The 18,507-nt window shown below is 42.9% G+C and overlaps 1 protein-coding gene across 7 annotated transcripts in view; it reads left to right on the forward strand.

The window, feature by feature from the left end:
* capn15 (calpain 15) overlaps positions 1 to 18,507 on the forward strand; it is a 305,123-nt gene that overhangs the window by 272,435 nt on the left and 14,181 nt on the right. For all 7 annotated transcript variants that reach the window (XM_041206519.1, XM_041206518.1, XM_041206515.1 and 4 more), the window contains 5 exons: positions 8,089 to 8,297; positions 9,372 to 9,555; positions 14,073 to 14,296; positions 15,753 to 15,878; positions 16,464 to 16,616. In XM_041206519.1, the coding sequence (XP_041062453.1) occupies positions 8,089 to 8,297; positions 9,372 to 9,555; positions 14,073 to 14,296; positions 15,753 to 15,878; positions 16,464 to 16,616 (896 nt within the window). The remainder of the gene's footprint in view (positions 1 to 8,088; positions 8,298 to 9,371; positions 9,556 to 14,072; positions 14,297 to 15,752; positions 15,879 to 16,463; positions 16,617 to 18,507) is intronic.

Here is an 18,507-nt window from a genome sequence, read left to right on the forward strand (position 1 = left end):
ACTCCAAAACAAGAGGTCCGTAATCATATTGGGTATGCTCATGTCCCTAAAATTTAGTCAGAAAAAATGTATGATGAACAGGGTTCAAAAAGTCAGATGTCTCAAATTTCAGGTCTCCTCCCTATTATGATATCGCATGTGGGGTGAGGATTGAAACTTCATAGAACCATACAGGACAGAAGGAAGCCATTCGGTCCATCGTGCCTGTACCAGCTCTTTGAAAGAATTATCCAATGGTGGCTCTGTGGTAATGTCCCTGGCCCAGTAATCTAGGCTAATGCTCTGGGGACATGGGCTCAGATCCCACCATGGCAGCTGGTGAAATTCTGGGGCAGGAGGGTTGCCTCCTGCAGAGGTGAGCCAGATGGGTTGCACCTGAGCAGAGCTGGGGCAGTGTCCTTATGGGAAGATTAACTAGGCTATGGGGATGATTTAAAATAACTTGGTATGATAGAAACACCAGGACACATTAGCAGACAGGAGAGACAAAGTGCATAGAAAACTAGGAGGGACTGCAGAAGATCAAATAGTAATTTAATAAGGGCAGGAAGTAAATGGAGGAAATGCAAAGCCATTTAGCATTATGTTGGAATGCTTGTGTGTTACTGTGAAGAGCCTTACAAATAAGATTGACAAACTACAGACACGTTGCCACATAGACTAATGACATGGTGACTATAATAAAGACCTGAATCGTGGGAGCTAAACATTCTTGTCTACAATGTATTCAGGAGGAGATGGTAGTATTAATCAAATATAATACAGTTCTACAGGGCGATAATGTACTAGAGGATTCAAAGACTGAATTTATTTGGTTAGAGTTAATGAACAGAAAAGGAGTTGTTACATTGCTGGGTGTTTACTGTAGGCCCCAAATAGTGAGAGGGGAATAGAGGATCAATTCTCTAAACACATTTAAGAGCGTGCAAAAATGAAGCACAGTAATAGTGGTTGTGGTGTGTTATAGATCACTCAGAGACTGAGCTGCTGTAGCAACATGCACTTTTATATGCATGTTGTAGTCTAGAGCTATGGACAGAGATGGTAGAACAGGCTTGTCCAACCTTTTCATGTGGGGGGCCACATTTCCATTTTTTTTCTCACATAAGGGGCCAATGAACAAATTGCAGCAATATATGGTTCGGCACAACATTAAACAGGAATTTCAAAAAAAAGAGCTACGAGCAAAAGAAATAACTTGCTGAGCAAAAATAAAGCAATGTCAAAGAAATAAATGAATAATTAAACGAAGGGTAATTAATAAAGATGACCATTAGAGTGCGAAAGGGTGGTTGTGTGTGTGTCCAGCTCTCTCCCAAGTCTCGGTGATCGCTCACTCACCCCGACCCACTGAGAGAGTGGGTGAGAATATATGCTAGTATGTAGGTGTGAGGGTGAATGAGAAACATGTGACCCTGGGTGAGCCCCACACACATGTGCTCACACACACACTCTCTCCCTTTCTCACACATACTCTCTCTCCCTCTCTCTCACACACACACACATGCACCCCCTCACACACGCTCCCCTCCTCCTTTATCTCACACACTCCCTCACACGTGCTCTCTCTCTCTCTTACGGCGCTCTCCCTCTCACGCGCTCTCCCTGTCTCTCATGCATGCCCTTTCTCTCACGCATGCCCTCTCATGCGTGCCCTCTCTCTCACACGTGCCCTCTCTCTCACGCGTGCCCTCTCTCTCGCGTGCTCGCTCTCTCTCGTGCGTGCGCACGTTCTCTCTCCCACGTGCTCTGTCTCTCTCCCACGTGCTCTGTCTCTCTCGTGCGCGCTGTCTCTCGCACGCTGTCTCTCACGCGCACTCACAAACGCACTCTCGTGCATGCTCTCTCTCGCTCTCTCCCACACATATACATTCTCTCTCTTGTTCTCACCCGTGCGCAAGCTCTCCCCCCTTCCCCCTCTCCATCTCTCGTTCTCGCCCACGTGTGAGCGCGTTCTCTCGTGCATGTGCTCTCTCTCCCCCTCGTACTCACCCGCACGTGCGCGCTTTCTCTCTCCCGTGCGCGAGCTCTCGCTCTCGGTCTCTCCCACGCCCGAGCTCCCGTGCTCCCCCTCGCGCGCTCTCTCCCCCTCACGCGCTCTCTCCCCCTCGCGCGCTCTCTCCCCCTCACGCGCTCTCTCCCCCTCGCGCGCTCTCTCCCCCTCGCGTGCTCTCTCCCCCTCGCGCGCTCTCTCCCCCTCGCGCGCTCTCTCCTCCTCGCGCGGTCTCTCCCGCGCTCTCTCTCTTTCGCACACTTATCTCTTAGGCGGCTCTCTCGCGCACTTATCTCTCGCGCACTTATCTCTCGCGCACTTATCTCTCGCGCACTTATCTCTCGCGCACTTATCTTGCGCATTTATCTCACACGCGCTCTCTCTCGCACACTTATCTCATGTGCGCTCTCTCTCGCACACTTATCTCTCATGCGCGCGCTGTCTCTTACGCACTTATCTCTCGTGCATGCACTCTCTCTCTCATGCACTTCTCTCTCCCACGCGCGCTCTCTCACATGCACGCTCTCTCATGCACTTATCTCTCGTGCGCACTCTCTCTCTCTTGTGCACTTAACTCTCACGCACGCTCTCTCTCGCACACTTATCTCTCGCGCGCACGCTGTCTCACGCACTTATCACATGCGCGCACTCTCGTGCACTTATCTCTTGCACACTTATCTCTCGCGCGCGCAATCTCTCGCGCACTTATCTCTCTCGTGCACTTATCTCTTACGCGTGCTCTCTCTCGCGCACATATCTCTCACTCTAGTGCTCTCCCTTGCACTCTCCCTCTCCCTCTGGCTCTCTCACTGTTTCTCTCTCTCGCTCTGTCTCTCTCTTTCTCATCCACCCACCCATGATGCCTCCCCCTTCCACCCCCCACCCTCACACACCCTCTATCTCACCCTCACTTTCCCTCACTTGGAGAAGTGGATGAATGACCTGGAGTGTGGCCTGAGGCCTAAGGGCACTCGAACACAGATGTGCGCCGAGGGGAGCGGCAAAAAGTGGGTCACTAGTGAGCCTATCAGCAGCAAATATGAGAGAGGAACGATTGTGATTGGAGGAACAGCCCCTTGCAAAAATCTTCAATTTCACTTAATCGTTTTGCTTTCATTTTGAACAGTGGCTCCAGGGGCCACATATGCTTCAAGAGCCACAATCTGGCTCGCAGGCCACATGTTGGACAAGCCTGTGGTAGAGGCTCCAACTTTGTTTCCATCACCTGGCTGATGAGGAACCTCTCCCTCTCTTGCCCAGTGATCGTGGGGGCCTTTTACTCTAACATAGACCAGCAGGCAGATGGTGGTGGAAACACAGTAAAGGTTAAAGCAAGTGAAGAATCCCAAAAATTAGCAAAGGAGGACCTTCTTCTTCTGTGTATTTCCAGCCCAATGAGGAATGAGGCAGTGCTAAATCTAGTTCTGGAGATTGAGTAGGGAAAAAGTGGAGTGTGTTGCAGTGAGAAAACAGGTTTCTTTATTCATTAAAAGGATGTGAGCATTGCTGACCGGTAATGGTGAGCTGTCTTCTTGAACTGCTGCAGTCCCCTTGGTGTAGATGTTTCCACAGTACTGTTTTGGAGGGAGTTCTAGGATTTTGACCCAACAATAGTAAAGGATCAGTGATATAGTTTCATGTCAAGATGATGTGTGACTTGGAGCAGAACTTCGTGTTCCCATGTGCCTGCTGCCCTTGCCTTGACAATAGAGATCGCGAGTTTAGAAGTTGCTGTCAAAGGAGGGTTGGCGAATTGCTGCAGTGCATCTTGTAGATGTTGCAAACTGTGCACTGGTGGTCAAGGAAGTGAATGCTTACATTGGTGGATGGATTGCCAATCAAGTGAGCTGCTTTGTCTGGGATGATGTCAAACTTCTTGAGTGTTGTTGGAGCTGCTCTCTTCCAGGCAAGCGAACAGTATTCCATCACACTTCTGACTTGTGCCTTGTAGATCAGCCAGTGACCTGCACTGTATTCACAGCATTTAAATGCCTGGTCCAGTTAAGTTTCTGGTCAATGGTGACCTCCAGGATGTTGTCAGTAGGGAATTCGGTGACGGTAATGCTGTTGAATGTCAAGAGGAGTTGGTTAAGATTCTCTCTTGTTGGACATAGTCATTGCCTGACACTTGTGAGGCGTGGATGTTACTTGCCACTGAGCCCAAGCTTTGTCTTGCTTGCATGCAGGTATGGACTGCTTCATTATCTGAGGAGTTGCAGACAGAAGAACACTTCAATCTTCAGCGAGCATCCTGACTTCTGACCTTATGAATGACTCAAGGTCATTGATGAAGCAGCTGAAAATGGTTAGGCCTTGAAGTGCCTAATAGTGATCATAACGTATTTTGTATAAAATAGTTATGGAAAAGGACAAAGAAAAATGAAAGGTTAAAATACCCAGCTGGAACAGAACCATTTTCAGTGATTTGAAGAAGGATCTAGCACAGTGGACTGTGCCAGGAAAACAATTGAGCAACATAGAACTTAAAGGCAGAAATAGTTCAAGTACAAACCAAGCATATGCCCATAAGGAAGCAAGATGGGACATCCATAGCCTGGATAGTAAAAGGAAATAGAGGTTAAAATAAAACAGGAAAAGATAATTTATGACAAATGTCAGGTACAGAATACAATAAAAATCCAGGCAGAATACAGAGTGTGAAGAGGAAAATTGGAATAGAACACAAAGAATAAAAAGAGAGAGTATGTCAAGATTAGCAGCTAATATAAAATGGAACCAAAAAATCTTTTAGAAACATATTAAAAAGTCAAGGAATAGTTAAAGGAATGGTACAGTTCGTAAGAGACAAAAAGGAAATCATCTTGTGGAGGTAGAGGACATGGCTGAGACACTGAATGAATACTTTGAGTCTGCCTTCACAAGCGAGGATGAAGTTAATGTCAGAGTAAAGGAGGAGGGGCAGAGATATTAGATTGGATTAAAATAGAAAAGAAGTAGTAAAAGGGTTGGCATCACTCAAAGTCAGCAAGCCACCTGGTCCAGATGGGATGCATTCTAGGTTGCTGAGGATAGCTACGGTGTAAGATAGCAGAATGTCTGACCACAATCTTACAAACATCCTTGGACATGGGCGTGCCAGAGGACTGAGAATTGCAAGTACCCAAAAAAGAGGAGGGTAATAGACTGATTGGTCTGTAGCTACCAGGTTTGACATCTATGTTGGGAAAATTACTAGAGACCATGTCAAAGACAAAATTAATTCTCACATGAAGAAGCTTGAGTTAATAAGAACAATCAGTGTAGATTTGTTAAAGCTAAGTTTTATCTCTATATAAAAAAATACAAAATGCTGGAAGTACTGAGCAGGTCTGGCAGCATCTGGGGAGAGAGAAAGAGAGTTAATATTTCAGGTTTGATTACCTTTCATCAGAACAGTTCTGAAATGTTAACTGCATTTCTCTTCACTCATGCTGCCTGACCTTCTGAGTATTTTCAGCATTTTCTGTTTTTATTTCAGGTTTCCAGCCATTTTTCTTTTTAGCCAAATTTTCTTTATCAAACAATTCACAGATGAAGGTAGTTTAGTAGATGGTGTATATATGGACTTTCAAAGTGCATTTGATAATGTACATAAGAAATAGGAACAGGAGTTGACCATTTGGCACCTCGAGCTTGCTTCGCCATTCATAAGATCATGGCTGACCTTCTCGTGTTTCAATTTCCACATTCCCATCTAACCCCAATAATCTTTGATTCTCTTGCCTAACAAGAATCTATCTACCTCTGCCTTAAAAATATTCAATAACCCCGCCTCCACAGCTTCTGAGGCAGAGAATATTAAAGTCACACACCCCTCAGAAAAAAAATTTCTCCTCATCTCTGTCTTAAAAGGGCGACCCCTAAAACGATGCCCCCCAGTTCTGGACTCACCCACAAGAGGAAATGTCCTTTCAATGTCCACCTTGTCAAGGTCTTGTATGCTTCAATCAAATCACCCCTCACTTTTCTAAACTCCAGTGGAAACAAGCCCAGTCTGTCCAACCTTTCATCATAAGACAACCCACTCATTCCAGGTATCAATCTAGTAAACCTCCTTTGAACCATCTCCAATGCATTAACATCCTTCCTTAAATAAGGAGACCAAAACTGCACACAGTATTTGAGGTGCGGTCTCACCAATGCCCTGTTTAACTGATGCATAAGATCTTAATTTTATGTTCAATCCCTCTCGTAATAAAGGATAGCATTCTATTAGCCTTCTTAATTACTTGCTGTACCTCATAATATATTTGGAAAGTAGAAGCGCATTAAAGGGAAGGTAGGAACATGCTTATGAAATTGGCTAAGGAATAGGAGGCAGAGAGAAGGTGCTGAATGAATGTGGCCCTGTGATATTCACTTTCCAGACAGGGTAACTGGATGGTCATCAAAGTTTTTTTCCCCTTCTGGTATCATGGTGTGACTCTTCCCACAACCTAGCTAATGTTGCTCAATTATACTTCTCCCTTCATACTTGCTTTGGGCTCGCACCGTTTCATTGGTAAAAAAGTCTTACTTAATTTTTGTAGTTGTGCAAATAAACTTAGAAATATAAGTTAGGGACATAAGGTTGTGATTAGTATTAGATGTATAAATGAGAAATTTTTTTCTACACGAAGGGTCATTACTGAAGTAATCAGTAACAGCATTTAACAGGGTTTAAAGATAAACCTGAAGGAGATGGTGGCAGGAAATGAGCAGGATGTCGGATTGATTGGGTTTGTTTCCCAAAGTTATGGGGACTGTACCCAAGGCCCGTGGAGAGTAACCTGAGATCCATGGGACCTGTAGCCCAACCCGTTCTTGTGCTCAGGAGTGAGAGGAAGAAAATTTGTGACACTTCTTTTGTGTATTTTTAAGCTCCTTTCTTGCTGAAGTCACCCTTTACTCAGTACCCTGACCCTACACTCTACACCCAACGCCACGCAGTCACCTGTGAAAACTGCAACTGAGTAACTTGCACCCAGTAGTGCTGTGTTAGGATGTTAGGAGAGACAGGAACTGACTCACTCAATAATTCCCTGCCCTCTCACCCAGGTAACATAGCAAACTTGCACTGTGGCCATTTGGGGTTCTGGATCCTGATCCTGTGGGTGTGATTTTAACTCTGTGAGCGAATGGGTTTCAAATGAGTTACAGTCTTGTTCTCCTTCTGTATGGCACATTAGTGCCTCCTACTGAAGTAAAATCAGAGCTGTCCCATGGCATGCATTGATCAATAATCCTCAGATCAAATTCATAAAATTTGATAAGTTTAATGGTTATTTTTTAATTTAAAAAAATCTACATTTCAATTCCTAGTAAATCCTTAAACTGTGATTTTTTTTTTGAGACTGACTCTCTTATGGTACTTATCCGTTTCAATTCCTTGTTGCTCTCTGCCCCACCTGAGTACAGCAACAGCAAATGAATGAGTTCTAAAATGTTTTTACAATTGAATATTAAGTGGTATGTCAAATATGATCTGTTTTGCTTTATACTTGACAAGCACCTTGATGTTAATAATTGGTCATGTGCGACTTACAAATCTATCAGAAAGCAAAGCATGATTTTTTAAAATGTGCAGGATTAAGATCAACAGATTTTGTTACAGCCCAAAAGTAACATGAGAGAAGCAGATATGTTGCTCAGCTCATGTTCTCAGTTAAAAGTAATCTTAAAAAAAAACCTGCATTTATATAGCACCTTTAATTTAATAAAATGTCCCAAGGCACTTCACAGGTGGGTAATCAGAAATTATTTTGATACTGAGCCACATAAGGAAATATTAGGGCAGGCGATCAAAAGCTTGGTCAGAGAGGTAGCTTTTAAAGAGCCATTAAGAAATGTATCATGCTGCCCAAAGCGGCGATTCTCGGTCTGACCTCACTCTGGGGCCATCCACACCTCCATCTGGTTCCCCCTTGTGGTGGCCTGGCGGGGATAGGGAGTTCACTGTCTGATGGGCTTGTGGACAATAGGAAATCCTATGTTCTGTTGATGGCATGAAAAATACTCTGATGCTGAGTTGAGCTGGGGGAATTGTATACAGTATAATATTTTGTGCCATGTATTTTTATCCTGCTTCCTAAAAGAAGTCAAATTTTCTCTCTCAGAACAATGTGAATTTTGTGGATGACAGCTTTCCCCCAGGCCCGCAATCTGTTGGTTTCCCGGAGGGTGACAGTGTACAACAGAGGGTAAAGCAGTGGCTGCGGCCTCATGAAATCAGCTGCAACAGTTTCAAAGATCGGAATGTCAAATGGTCCATCTTCAGGACCCCACGTCCATCTGACATCTCTCAGGGGCTGCTGGGGAATTGCTGGTATGTACCAAGGTGCACATCCTGTATTTAGAGTAGGTTGGGGTAGGATCTCACAGTTTCTGCAGAATTTCCATGCCTGCTGTTTGAGAGATTGGTGGTTGAGTATTCCTTCTGAACTTGCTCTGCAGCACAAACGTCAGAGATAGTTTGCAATATTTTTAATTTTTTTTCTGCAATACAGTCACTACAAACAATGTCAGTACTTCCTGCCCAACCCAGATTGTATTGAGTTTTGATCTGCCTCCTGTGGTCCTGTGCTGCTTATACCACCCAGCACTGTGTTAGTGAGAATTGGGAAGCAAAAGTAAAGCGTAAGAAACTTTCCCAATTCTAATGTTCAACTTTGCTTTCCTTTTAGTCACATGGTAACACAGGAGAAGCCTGATAATGGGAATACTGCAACAAGCAAAGTCTTAGCTTTGTCCTGTTGCTGCTATGAAGCAGACACTGTACAATCTGGCAAATTAATCCATGTCTGAGCTAATACCGCCTGCAAATAAACATTTCCATTGTCATCTGTTAGATTGAGTACCGTATAGGATGGTGCCCAGGATTACCCCACCCATGTCACTTGCTCCCCATTTCAACTGTGCTGCCTGGACTATGGGTGGTGATGTGGGGGTGGTGGGTTGGGGCAGGTGGAGGCTGGGTATTTCCCAGGCCACTACCTGGCAGCCCCAAAACGTTGGCTGAAGAATAAAGAATGCCATTGGAGGCAGGTTACCTCTCCTCTCAGAAGAAAACTTTCATCAACCGTTTTCAAAATCAACTCATTTGGTGTTACATTGTAAAAAGGGAGGGAGGATTGGCACATTTATTTTTAAAATAAAAACTGCAAATGTTGGGAATTTAAAGAAAAAGAAAATTGAATAAAGTGGAAGGTTTTAGATCAGAAGAGCCATTGTTTTGATTTTGACCAATCACTTACTTTCTGAAGCTGCCTAACCTGCAAAAGCTTTTATTTAATCTACCTCAGTTTTGTGGATCATCCCCTTTCTAGTGCGTGTTTGTTCTGACGTTGAGATGTATAAAATGCTGCTGTTTAGTTTTGTGACCTTTTACACTCTGTACCAGGTTTCTCAGTGCACTTGCTGTGCTTGCTGAGCGGCCTGAGCTGGTGGAGAGGGTCATGATCACCCGGACTATCTGCCACGAAGGAGCCTACCAGGTACGACTGTGCAAGGATGGGACCTGGATAACAGTGCTGGTGGATGATATGTTACCGTGTGATGAATATGGCTACCTTCTCTTTTCTCAGGTAAGAGGGCTTTATGCTTCTGACTTAATCAACACATGACGCTGTCTAGAGTTAATTGTAAACATAGAATCAACCAGGGCTGCCTGACAGGAACATTAAACAAATCCAGGTAAATGGGGTTGAAGTATAGGTTAGCTGTGATGTAATTAAATGACAGAACAGGCTTGAAGGGGCTGAATGGCCTCTTGTTCCTGTGTCATATACCTCTTACCAAAACTTTCCTGGGTGTCAATTTTTTGGTTGGTTTCCAGTCTCTTTCGTTTAGAAATTATATAATGACCTTTAATGTATTTGTTATTTTGTTCCTGTAATCAACTAGGTTTATGATGTAGAATAAATTCTATTCACCTTACCAGTAGATTTAAGTAACAAATGATACATCTTTAGATAATTCTGAATTCCCAGTGGAACAAAATTAGCCCATTCAAATTTTGCATATTAAGCAAATACTTCAGTGAGTAAAGTACAATGAAATTGGATTAATTAACAATGGTGACAGTGGCGATTGACAGTGGTATAGGACATGACGATGGCATGTGGTGGTGGTGATGGCGATTGACAGAGCTTGACAGCTACAAGCACATGTTGGTGATGGTCACTACTTTATCTGCCACAAGGATGAAGCAGTGAATGATCCTTGTTCTACAAAAGGTGACTTGGAAGTACAATTGCTTTGATATGGCTGGCATCAAGGAAGATGCTTGTGATTGTTGGAGAGCGCTCATCACAGCCCCAGGACAGCACAAGAAGGTACAACCCAACTACCTTCAGCTACTTTGTTGATGGCTTTATCTCCATTATAAGGTCAACTTGCTGAATTTACTGTGTTCAATTCCAATCACAGCTATTCCAATAATATAGCAGCCTTTCCTGTCAGACCTGGCTTGGGCTGTTAAGTGACAGGTAACATTTACACCCCATAGGTGCCAAGCAATGACCATCTTCAAAAGGCAGTGCTGAACCACCTTCCCTGACCTTCAATGGCACCATTTTTCTTGGTTCCTCTAATATTGACAACAGTGGAGCAATCATTGACCAGAAGCTTAACTGGACCAGCCTTATCAAAAATATGACTACAAGAACACGACACAGACTGGAGAAGCTGTGACAATTGGCTCTCCTCGTGGCCCTGCTAGCCTCTCAAACCAGGACTGTAATGCACAAGGAGCTTCTGCATTCAGAACAGAGCAAATTGCTTGTTGCCATCCCCTTACCCCATCCCTGGATAAATATCCACCCCCTCCAACACAGACGCACACAGCTGCCAGATATAGGATCTACAGGATGAAATGAAGCAACTCACCAAGTTCACTTCAACAGCACCTCACTCTCCCTGCAGTCTCTACAACAGAGAAGAATAAAGCAGCTACGTGATGGGAACATCGTCACTCCCAAGTTCCACTCCAGATCATGCACCATCCTGACTCGGACGTTCCTTTATCGTTGTTGCACAAAAATCCTGGAATTGGTTATCTAATGGCACTGTGGGAGCATCTTCTACAGTAAGGTCTGTAACAGTTCAAGGAGAAGGTCCATCGCTTTCTCTGAGCAAATAGGAACATACAATCAATAACGCCTTGGCACCATCGCCCACATCCTCAGAGCAAATAAAAATACCTCAAGCTTTTTGCTGTGAAAGTAGGTAGGCAGCTCCATAGCTCAGAGTGTTGCGAAAGGGGACAATCCCATCCTTTGAATTAAAAAGAATAAGCCAGATGGTCAACTGTGTATTATGGTGCTATAAGATGCTTGGGGAAGGTTCCTGATTCTTTCTTGGCAAAAATTTCCATTGTGTAAACCAGTGAATTGTTGATGAAGCAAAATGCCACAGCCCATAAGTAATTTAAGTAAAATCCTTCTCCATCCTACCTTTTGTGACCTTAGTAACAAGTGAAGTGCCACTAATCTAACTAGGACATTAAGTCTTAAATCACACTCATGAGATTCACGTTGTGTCTCCATCATTTATGTACTGAGTGTTTCTTGTAGCGTGAAAGCTGTCACCTTCAAAGTGTTCAGGCAATTCCAAAATTGCTAAAATGTCATTCTGAAATAGACTTTGAACACATTTCCTGGCTAAAATTCTCTATTCTTCCTATTTACAACACCTACACTCAGCTAGTGGTCATAATCATTTAGAAATTAAAATAATTTTTAAAAAATTGTATGTAGGAAGCAAGTTACTGGGTTCCTTGAATAATGATTTTCTGTATCATGCAATAGCACAGAGGGAAATATAATAAGAAGCTGTCAGATGAAGTTAGTGCTATACACAAATGATGGACTCAGTGGTGCAATCTGATTCGCACACATTAATCTGCATTAATTCTGTTAAATGTCCACAACTATTTCAACCCAAAACTGTGTAAGTGATGGGAACATTGAATGTACAGTGTAACAGAGCAAAGGATACAGGCTGCTATTTGCCCACTAACAATAGTAGTTTTTAATAATTTAAATTTAAAAAGCTTAAATTTTACCGGCAACAATCATAATGATCTATATTCCAGTCTCCATTACTATAAAGCAGTCATCATAATAGTTGGTTATTGTTCCAAATCTCCCTTCTCCACCCTCTTCTTCATTTTCTTCCATTTTCTCTGTTCCTGATTCTTTGAAGCAAGGCAGGCTGGTGTATTATTTCACTTCTTTATTCAATATCACCAATAGTTGTGCTTTCGTCAGTTTTTTTATTTAAACTATTCCAAGCAGAATTGTTTCATACCAAACAGCATAAAGATGTGACAAGGCCCAGTGTAAGTGCAAGACTTCCAATTATTTTTCTTTCTTCAACCGCAGGACACTGTTACTAATGCTGAATCAATCCCAATGGTCCCGTACTTCGTGCTTACCCACGTTGCCAGTAGGCTGACTATATTTAGCTTTTTTTATGACAGAATAACACTTATCATTTTCACCACAATACTGAAGTTACAGTCACCATTTCTGCTCTTCCCCTATTGAAAGGAAATGTTGGGCTGTTGAGCTGCACAGAGCTCCATCTATGCACTGGGATAGAAACAAGAGCATTTATTGAATCGGGCAGATGGCTTTCAGTGGTTGGAAGCAGAATTTATATTTAATTTTTAGTCGAATGTTTTCTGCGGGTTGAAGTAATCCGTCTGAACTTTATCCCAATTTTTTTCCAATGTTAATTTGAGGACATCTCCCAAGGTGCTAACATCTCCTGTCCCATATGTGCCTAGTTATCCAGTTTCCATAACAGCAATCCCACTAATTACAGTGCCCAACCTGAGATCACAAGTTTAAAGGACACTGTACTTTCGAATGGAAGTTAGTAGCCAGACCATTAATACTGTGATCCTGTGGAATAGCAAGGTGGCCATAGGGAGAATGAAAGGACAACTTACAGTGAATCTGTTGAGTCGAATCCGAGGGGTTCTGCCCACAAAGTTGTGTTAAGAGGAACTTTGTGATAGCCAATAGGCTACATCTCAATGTAACCTGATATATGTTCAAACGAGGTCTATGTCAAAAACTACAGATTCAAATGCCAAATGAAAACGTAAAGCAATAAAGCAGAAAATTTTTTTTATTCATTCTGTTCACACCTTCCAATGGCCTGACCGTATAAAAAGCTGGAGCATTGCCCATGATTTTGAGGTCTTGTGTGGTCCAACTCCACTCTGGTCGATGTGGTCATATGATAAGTTTAGACAAGTTTAGTTAATCCAGAGTTACCAGTGCGAAATTTCAGCCTATCATGGGCATTGTCCCATGGGATTTGCTAGACAACTTCAGTATAACTGGAATTTCATCTCGTGATTTCACTTGGGCCAATTCTCTCAATCAGTGCAGACAGGAGAGAATATGGACTATCTGAGGAATGAAGATGCCTTCTAATCAAATCTAATGTATATGTGGAGTACACTCTTCATTATTGAGACTGCCAGATGCTCTTCAACAGTTTGTCGATCATTAGAAAATGATGTGTCACTACAGTAACAACCTAAACTCCCCTGTACTATTCAGCAGCATCACACTCTTTGTTCCTTTCCCAATTGCCATAGTAAAAAGTCATCCTCAGACCCTGGAACAAGTTTATAGGACTCGATGTATAAATGGGGCTTTATCACTTGCAGCTCATCGTGGCAGCTTACACATATTAGGATGCACAGAGTTTATACTTTTGGAACCATTTTTATTGACTTGTTCTGGACGTTGGGTAAATTCTAAACTTTCACAGGTAAAAGCTGCTGCCTTCTGCAAGTGTTTGGTAGCCATTCCTTCAGCTGTCTGAATTCTGGAATTCCTTCCCTAAACCACTCTGTCATTCTCTTCTTTAAAACCTGTCTCTTTGACCAAGCTTTTGGGCACCTGATCTAATGTCATTTTATGTGGTCTGGTAACAATTCTTGTTAACATTACTATGAAGCATCTTGGGATGTTTTACTACATTGAAGGTGCTGTATAAATACAAGTTGTTGTTGTTGGTTGCAAATGCTCAGATAGCTGTCTGTGTAGCGTACCTGACCATGTCTTTCTGCTGTGAACAGGCCCAGAGGAAACAGCTGTGGGTTGCATTGATCGAGAAAGCTCTAGCTAAGCTACATGGCTCCTACTTTGCCCTGCAAGCTGGCCGTGCTATTGAAGGATTAGCCACTCTGACAGGTGCCCCTTGTGAGAGCCTGATGCTCCAAGTCAGTTCAACGAATCCACGTGAGGAGCCCATTGATACTGATCTCATTTGGGCCAAAATGCTGAGCTCAAAGGAAGCCGGGTAAGAAAGATTTACACTGATTGTTTTTGAATCCACATAAATGTTAATATGCATTTGACCAATTAGCAATCTGCAGTTCCTCAATGTATTTTTAATTCAGTACAGTCCCGCAAAACCTCGCAAACAGCGAAATCGCAAACGATGAACATACTTTACAATGGGAATCAATTAGGTTCCAGCCATCTTAAAATTTGACATGTATACAGGATCAAAGGCAATAAAAACTATGTCTTTGATAAATTTAAAGAGAATTTTACTGGAGAAATTGTTTAATAAAACAATAAAACAAGAACAATGTAAAATTTGTCACTTACAGCAGTTTACTTGAGAGTGGAGGTGGACTGTGATCAGGAATTAAACCACTGCAACAAGGAACACCCATGTGCAAACAACAGCAGACGACGTACACACAGCACACTTTCTACTGCGGGAAATATATTATAAATACCTTCTGTTTTTTAACTTCATTTAGGCCGTTTTTCTTTTTTTCTGCATTTTCTAAAATTGGCTTCTATTTTTTATTTTTTAAACCATGAATACATGAGCATTTGGGCCTGCATTGGGCAATTTGCTGCACAAGAACTTTGTGCAGATAAGCAAATTCATGAAAAAGGGAGTTGTGAATGGCAGGACTTTATTGTAATGAGTATCCACATACATGCACACACACACTTGTTTGGTTTGAATTAGCATGTCTCCTTTTCTCATGCAGTATAAATCGTTGTTCCCCTTGAAATTTTGGTATTCTTGTGAATCTGCCCTGATGAGTGAAGGACAAAAAGCTTCAACAGCATGTCTCTTTTTTTCAGCAATACATTGCATGTAATGTAATCAATCAGCAGAGAAATGCATTGTTAAATAAAAATAGATGGTTAGAGGCATTGGCCATCTCAAATCATCAGCAGCAGAGATTTGAGTCAATCATATATTAAATCAGGTTATCACTTTGGGTACTATCATTTACAGCACTGATTACCATGACAGCACTGTCATCTACTGCTGACTTACCAGTGTCAACTAAAATTTGGCCTTAATATGCTTAATTGAATAGTGTATATATATTTTTGGTCAAATGCTGAAACTATCATGTTGCTGCACTTTCCAGGAATTGAAGCAGTTGCAGAAAAGTATGATAAAACACAGAAAGGCCATTTGGCCCATCATGTGTATGCTGTCTCTTTGATAGACCTATCCAATTAGTCTTATTTCCTTGCACTTTCCCAACAGAGTGGCCCCTCCATCCCTGTCAGCAAAATGGGTTTCCTAGCCTCTCAAACAGGGTAATCTCGTGGGCTACCCAGTCCCACCAACAGGATAAATCCAGATCGGCATTGAGGTCTTTCAGTCCTAAAGTCTTTTTAAAAATATTATCTCAACTTGTGCTGACCATCCATGCACACTTTTGCCTGAATGTATCTATTGAAGTGTGTAACCTTCACTTTTCTCAAATGTTTAGGTTTTTGATGGGTGCTTCCTGTGGAGGTGGAAACATGAAAGTAGACGACACAACATACGAAACCATGGGCCTGAGGCCCCGCCATGCATATTCCATACTTGATGTCAGAGATGTACAAGGTTACAGGTAAGAGAACACAAAGTAAAACTTTCTCCCTACTGTGGTGTAACAATCCCCAAAACCAGTTTAAATGCTCTGAGGCCCCTCGGTAAGGAACAGGCACTTTACGATCTTGCACATTTTATCCCTACCAAACCTAACCACTTCATAGAACCTCTGCAACCTCCTCAAACCTCCAAAATCTCTGTGGTTCTCCAACTCTGGCTTCTTGTGCATCCCTGATTTTTGTTACTGCACCATATGCTATATAAAGGTATGTGATTGTTGCTGTCCTAGTCTGAACCTGGTCAGTTAGATTTAGGGCTGAGGCTGGATCAGCACTGTAACTTATTAAATTAAATTGTGTTAACAGTTTTTACAGCCTACCAGTAACCTTCACAATCTACAAGCAGCCCTTTGAGGTGTTTTCCTGTGCAAAGAACCTTGTCCCAGTTTAGACTTTGGAGATTGTGTGGGTATGGCAGGCATTTAGAAGGATGCATGTCATGGAGAGCTACATTAAACAGAATCCTTGGAATAGCAGGCTCAGTTCATTTGATCTTTGGGAAAGAGGAAAATAGTGTTTTCATCAATGTTCCTATTTCTGCTCAGACTTTTGAGATTGCGGAACCCATGGGGCCGCTTTTCGTGGAGTGGGAACTGGTCAGATGATTGGCCGCACTGGCCACAACACTTGCGACATGAGCTGATGGCACATGGGAGCAGTGAGGGCGTGTTCTGGATGGAATACACCGACTTTATCAAGTAAGAGGACAGTCTTTATGTGAAAAGTTGGAGCCATGTTTTGCTCTTTACCGTACTGTGATAATCTGCTTTATTTTACAAAGAATATACGGCACAGAAACAGGTCATTCAGCCCAACCAGTCCATGCTGGTTTTTATGCTCCACTCGAGCCTCCTTCCGTCATTTTTTCATCTAAATCTATCATAGTAACCATCTATTCCCTTTTCCCTCATATGCTTGTCCAGATTCCCCTTAAATGCATCAATATACTTATAAGCCTCAATCACTGCCTGTGGCAGTGAGTTTGCTATTCTTTGAGTGAAGTAGCTTCTTTTAAATTCTGATTGATTACTTGGTGACTATCTTAGTTTCATGGCCTCGAGTTATGCTGTTCTTCACAAGAGGAAACATTCTCTCTGTATCTGCTCTATCAAAACCTTCCATAATTTTAAAGACCTGTTAGATTACTCTTCAGTCTTTTTTCAAGAGAGAAGAGACCCAGCCCATCAGTCCATTCCTGATATGTATATCCACGTGTTTCTGGCATCATTTTTGTAAATCTTTTCTGCACCCTCTCCAATGTCACTTTATCCTTTTTATAATGTGGTGACCAGAACTGCATGCAGTGTGAGGTCTAACCAAGGTTCAATACAGGTTTAGCATAATTTCTCTACTTTTCCATTTTACCCCTCTAGCAATAACACCTAATGCCTGTTTTTTTATATGGCATTGCCAACCTGTGGTGCAATTTTAGTGATTGGTGTATTTGTATTCTGAGATCCCTTTGTTCCTGTACCCGACCTAAACTTGCACAACTAATAAATGACCTCAGCAGGTCTGGCAGCATCGGCGAAGAAGAAAAGAGTTGATGTTTTGAGTCCTCATGACCCTTCGACAGAACTTGAGTTCGAGTCCAAGAAAGAGTTGAAATATAAGCTGGTTTAAGACGTTGGCGGGGGGGGGGGGGGGGGGGGGGGGGGTGGGGGAGCAGAGAGAGAGAGAAGTGAAGGGGGGTGGTGTGGTTGTAGGCAAAAGCAGTGATAGAAGCAGATTATCAAAAGATGTCATAAACAACAGGACAAAAGAACACATAGGTGTTAAAGTTGGTGATATTATCTAAACGAATGTGCTAATTAAGAATGGATGGTAGGGCACTCAAGGTATAGCTCGACCTTGAGTGGGGGTGGGGGGAGCATAAAAGATTTAAAATATTTAAAAATAATGGAAATAGGTGGGAAAAGAAAAATCTATATAATTTATTGGAAAAAAACAAAAGGAAGGGGGGAAACAGAAAGGGGGTGGGGATGGAGGGGGGAGCTCAAGACCTAAAGTTGTTGAATTCAATATTCAGTCCGGAAAGCTGTAAAGTGCCTAGTCGGAAGATGAGGTGTTGTTCCTCCAGTTTGCGTTGGGCTTCACTGGAACAATGCAGCAAACCAAGGACAGACATGTGGACAAGAGAGCAGGGTGGAGTGTTAAAATGGCAAGCGACAGGGAGGTTTGGGTCATTCTTGCGGACAGACCGCAGGTGTTCTGCAAAGCGGTCGCCCAGTTTACGTTTGGCATCATCCAGCATGATGCCACCACCAAACACATCTTCCCTTCACCCCCTCTATCGGCATTCCGTAGGGATTGCTCCCTCCGGGACACCCTGGTCCACTCCTCCATCACCCCCTACTCCTCAACCCCCTCCTATGGCACCACCCCATGCCCACGCAAAAGATGCAACACCTGCCCCTTCACTTCCTCTCTCCTCACTGTCCAAGGGCCCAAACACTCTTTTCAAGTGAAGCAGCATTTCACTTGCATCTCCCCCAACTTAGTCTACTGCAATCATTGCTCCCAATGTGGTCTCCTCTACATTGGAGAGACCAAACGTAAACTGGGCGACCACTTTGCAGAACACCTGCG

This window comes from Carcharodon carcharias, chromosome 15 (assembly GCF_017639515.1).
Source record: "Carcharodon carcharias isolate sCarCar2 chromosome 15, sCarCar2.pri, whole genome shotgun sequence".
NCBI classification, from domain to species: Eukaryota; Metazoa; Chordata; class Chondrichthyes; order Lamniformes; family Lamnidae; genus Carcharodon; species Carcharodon carcharias.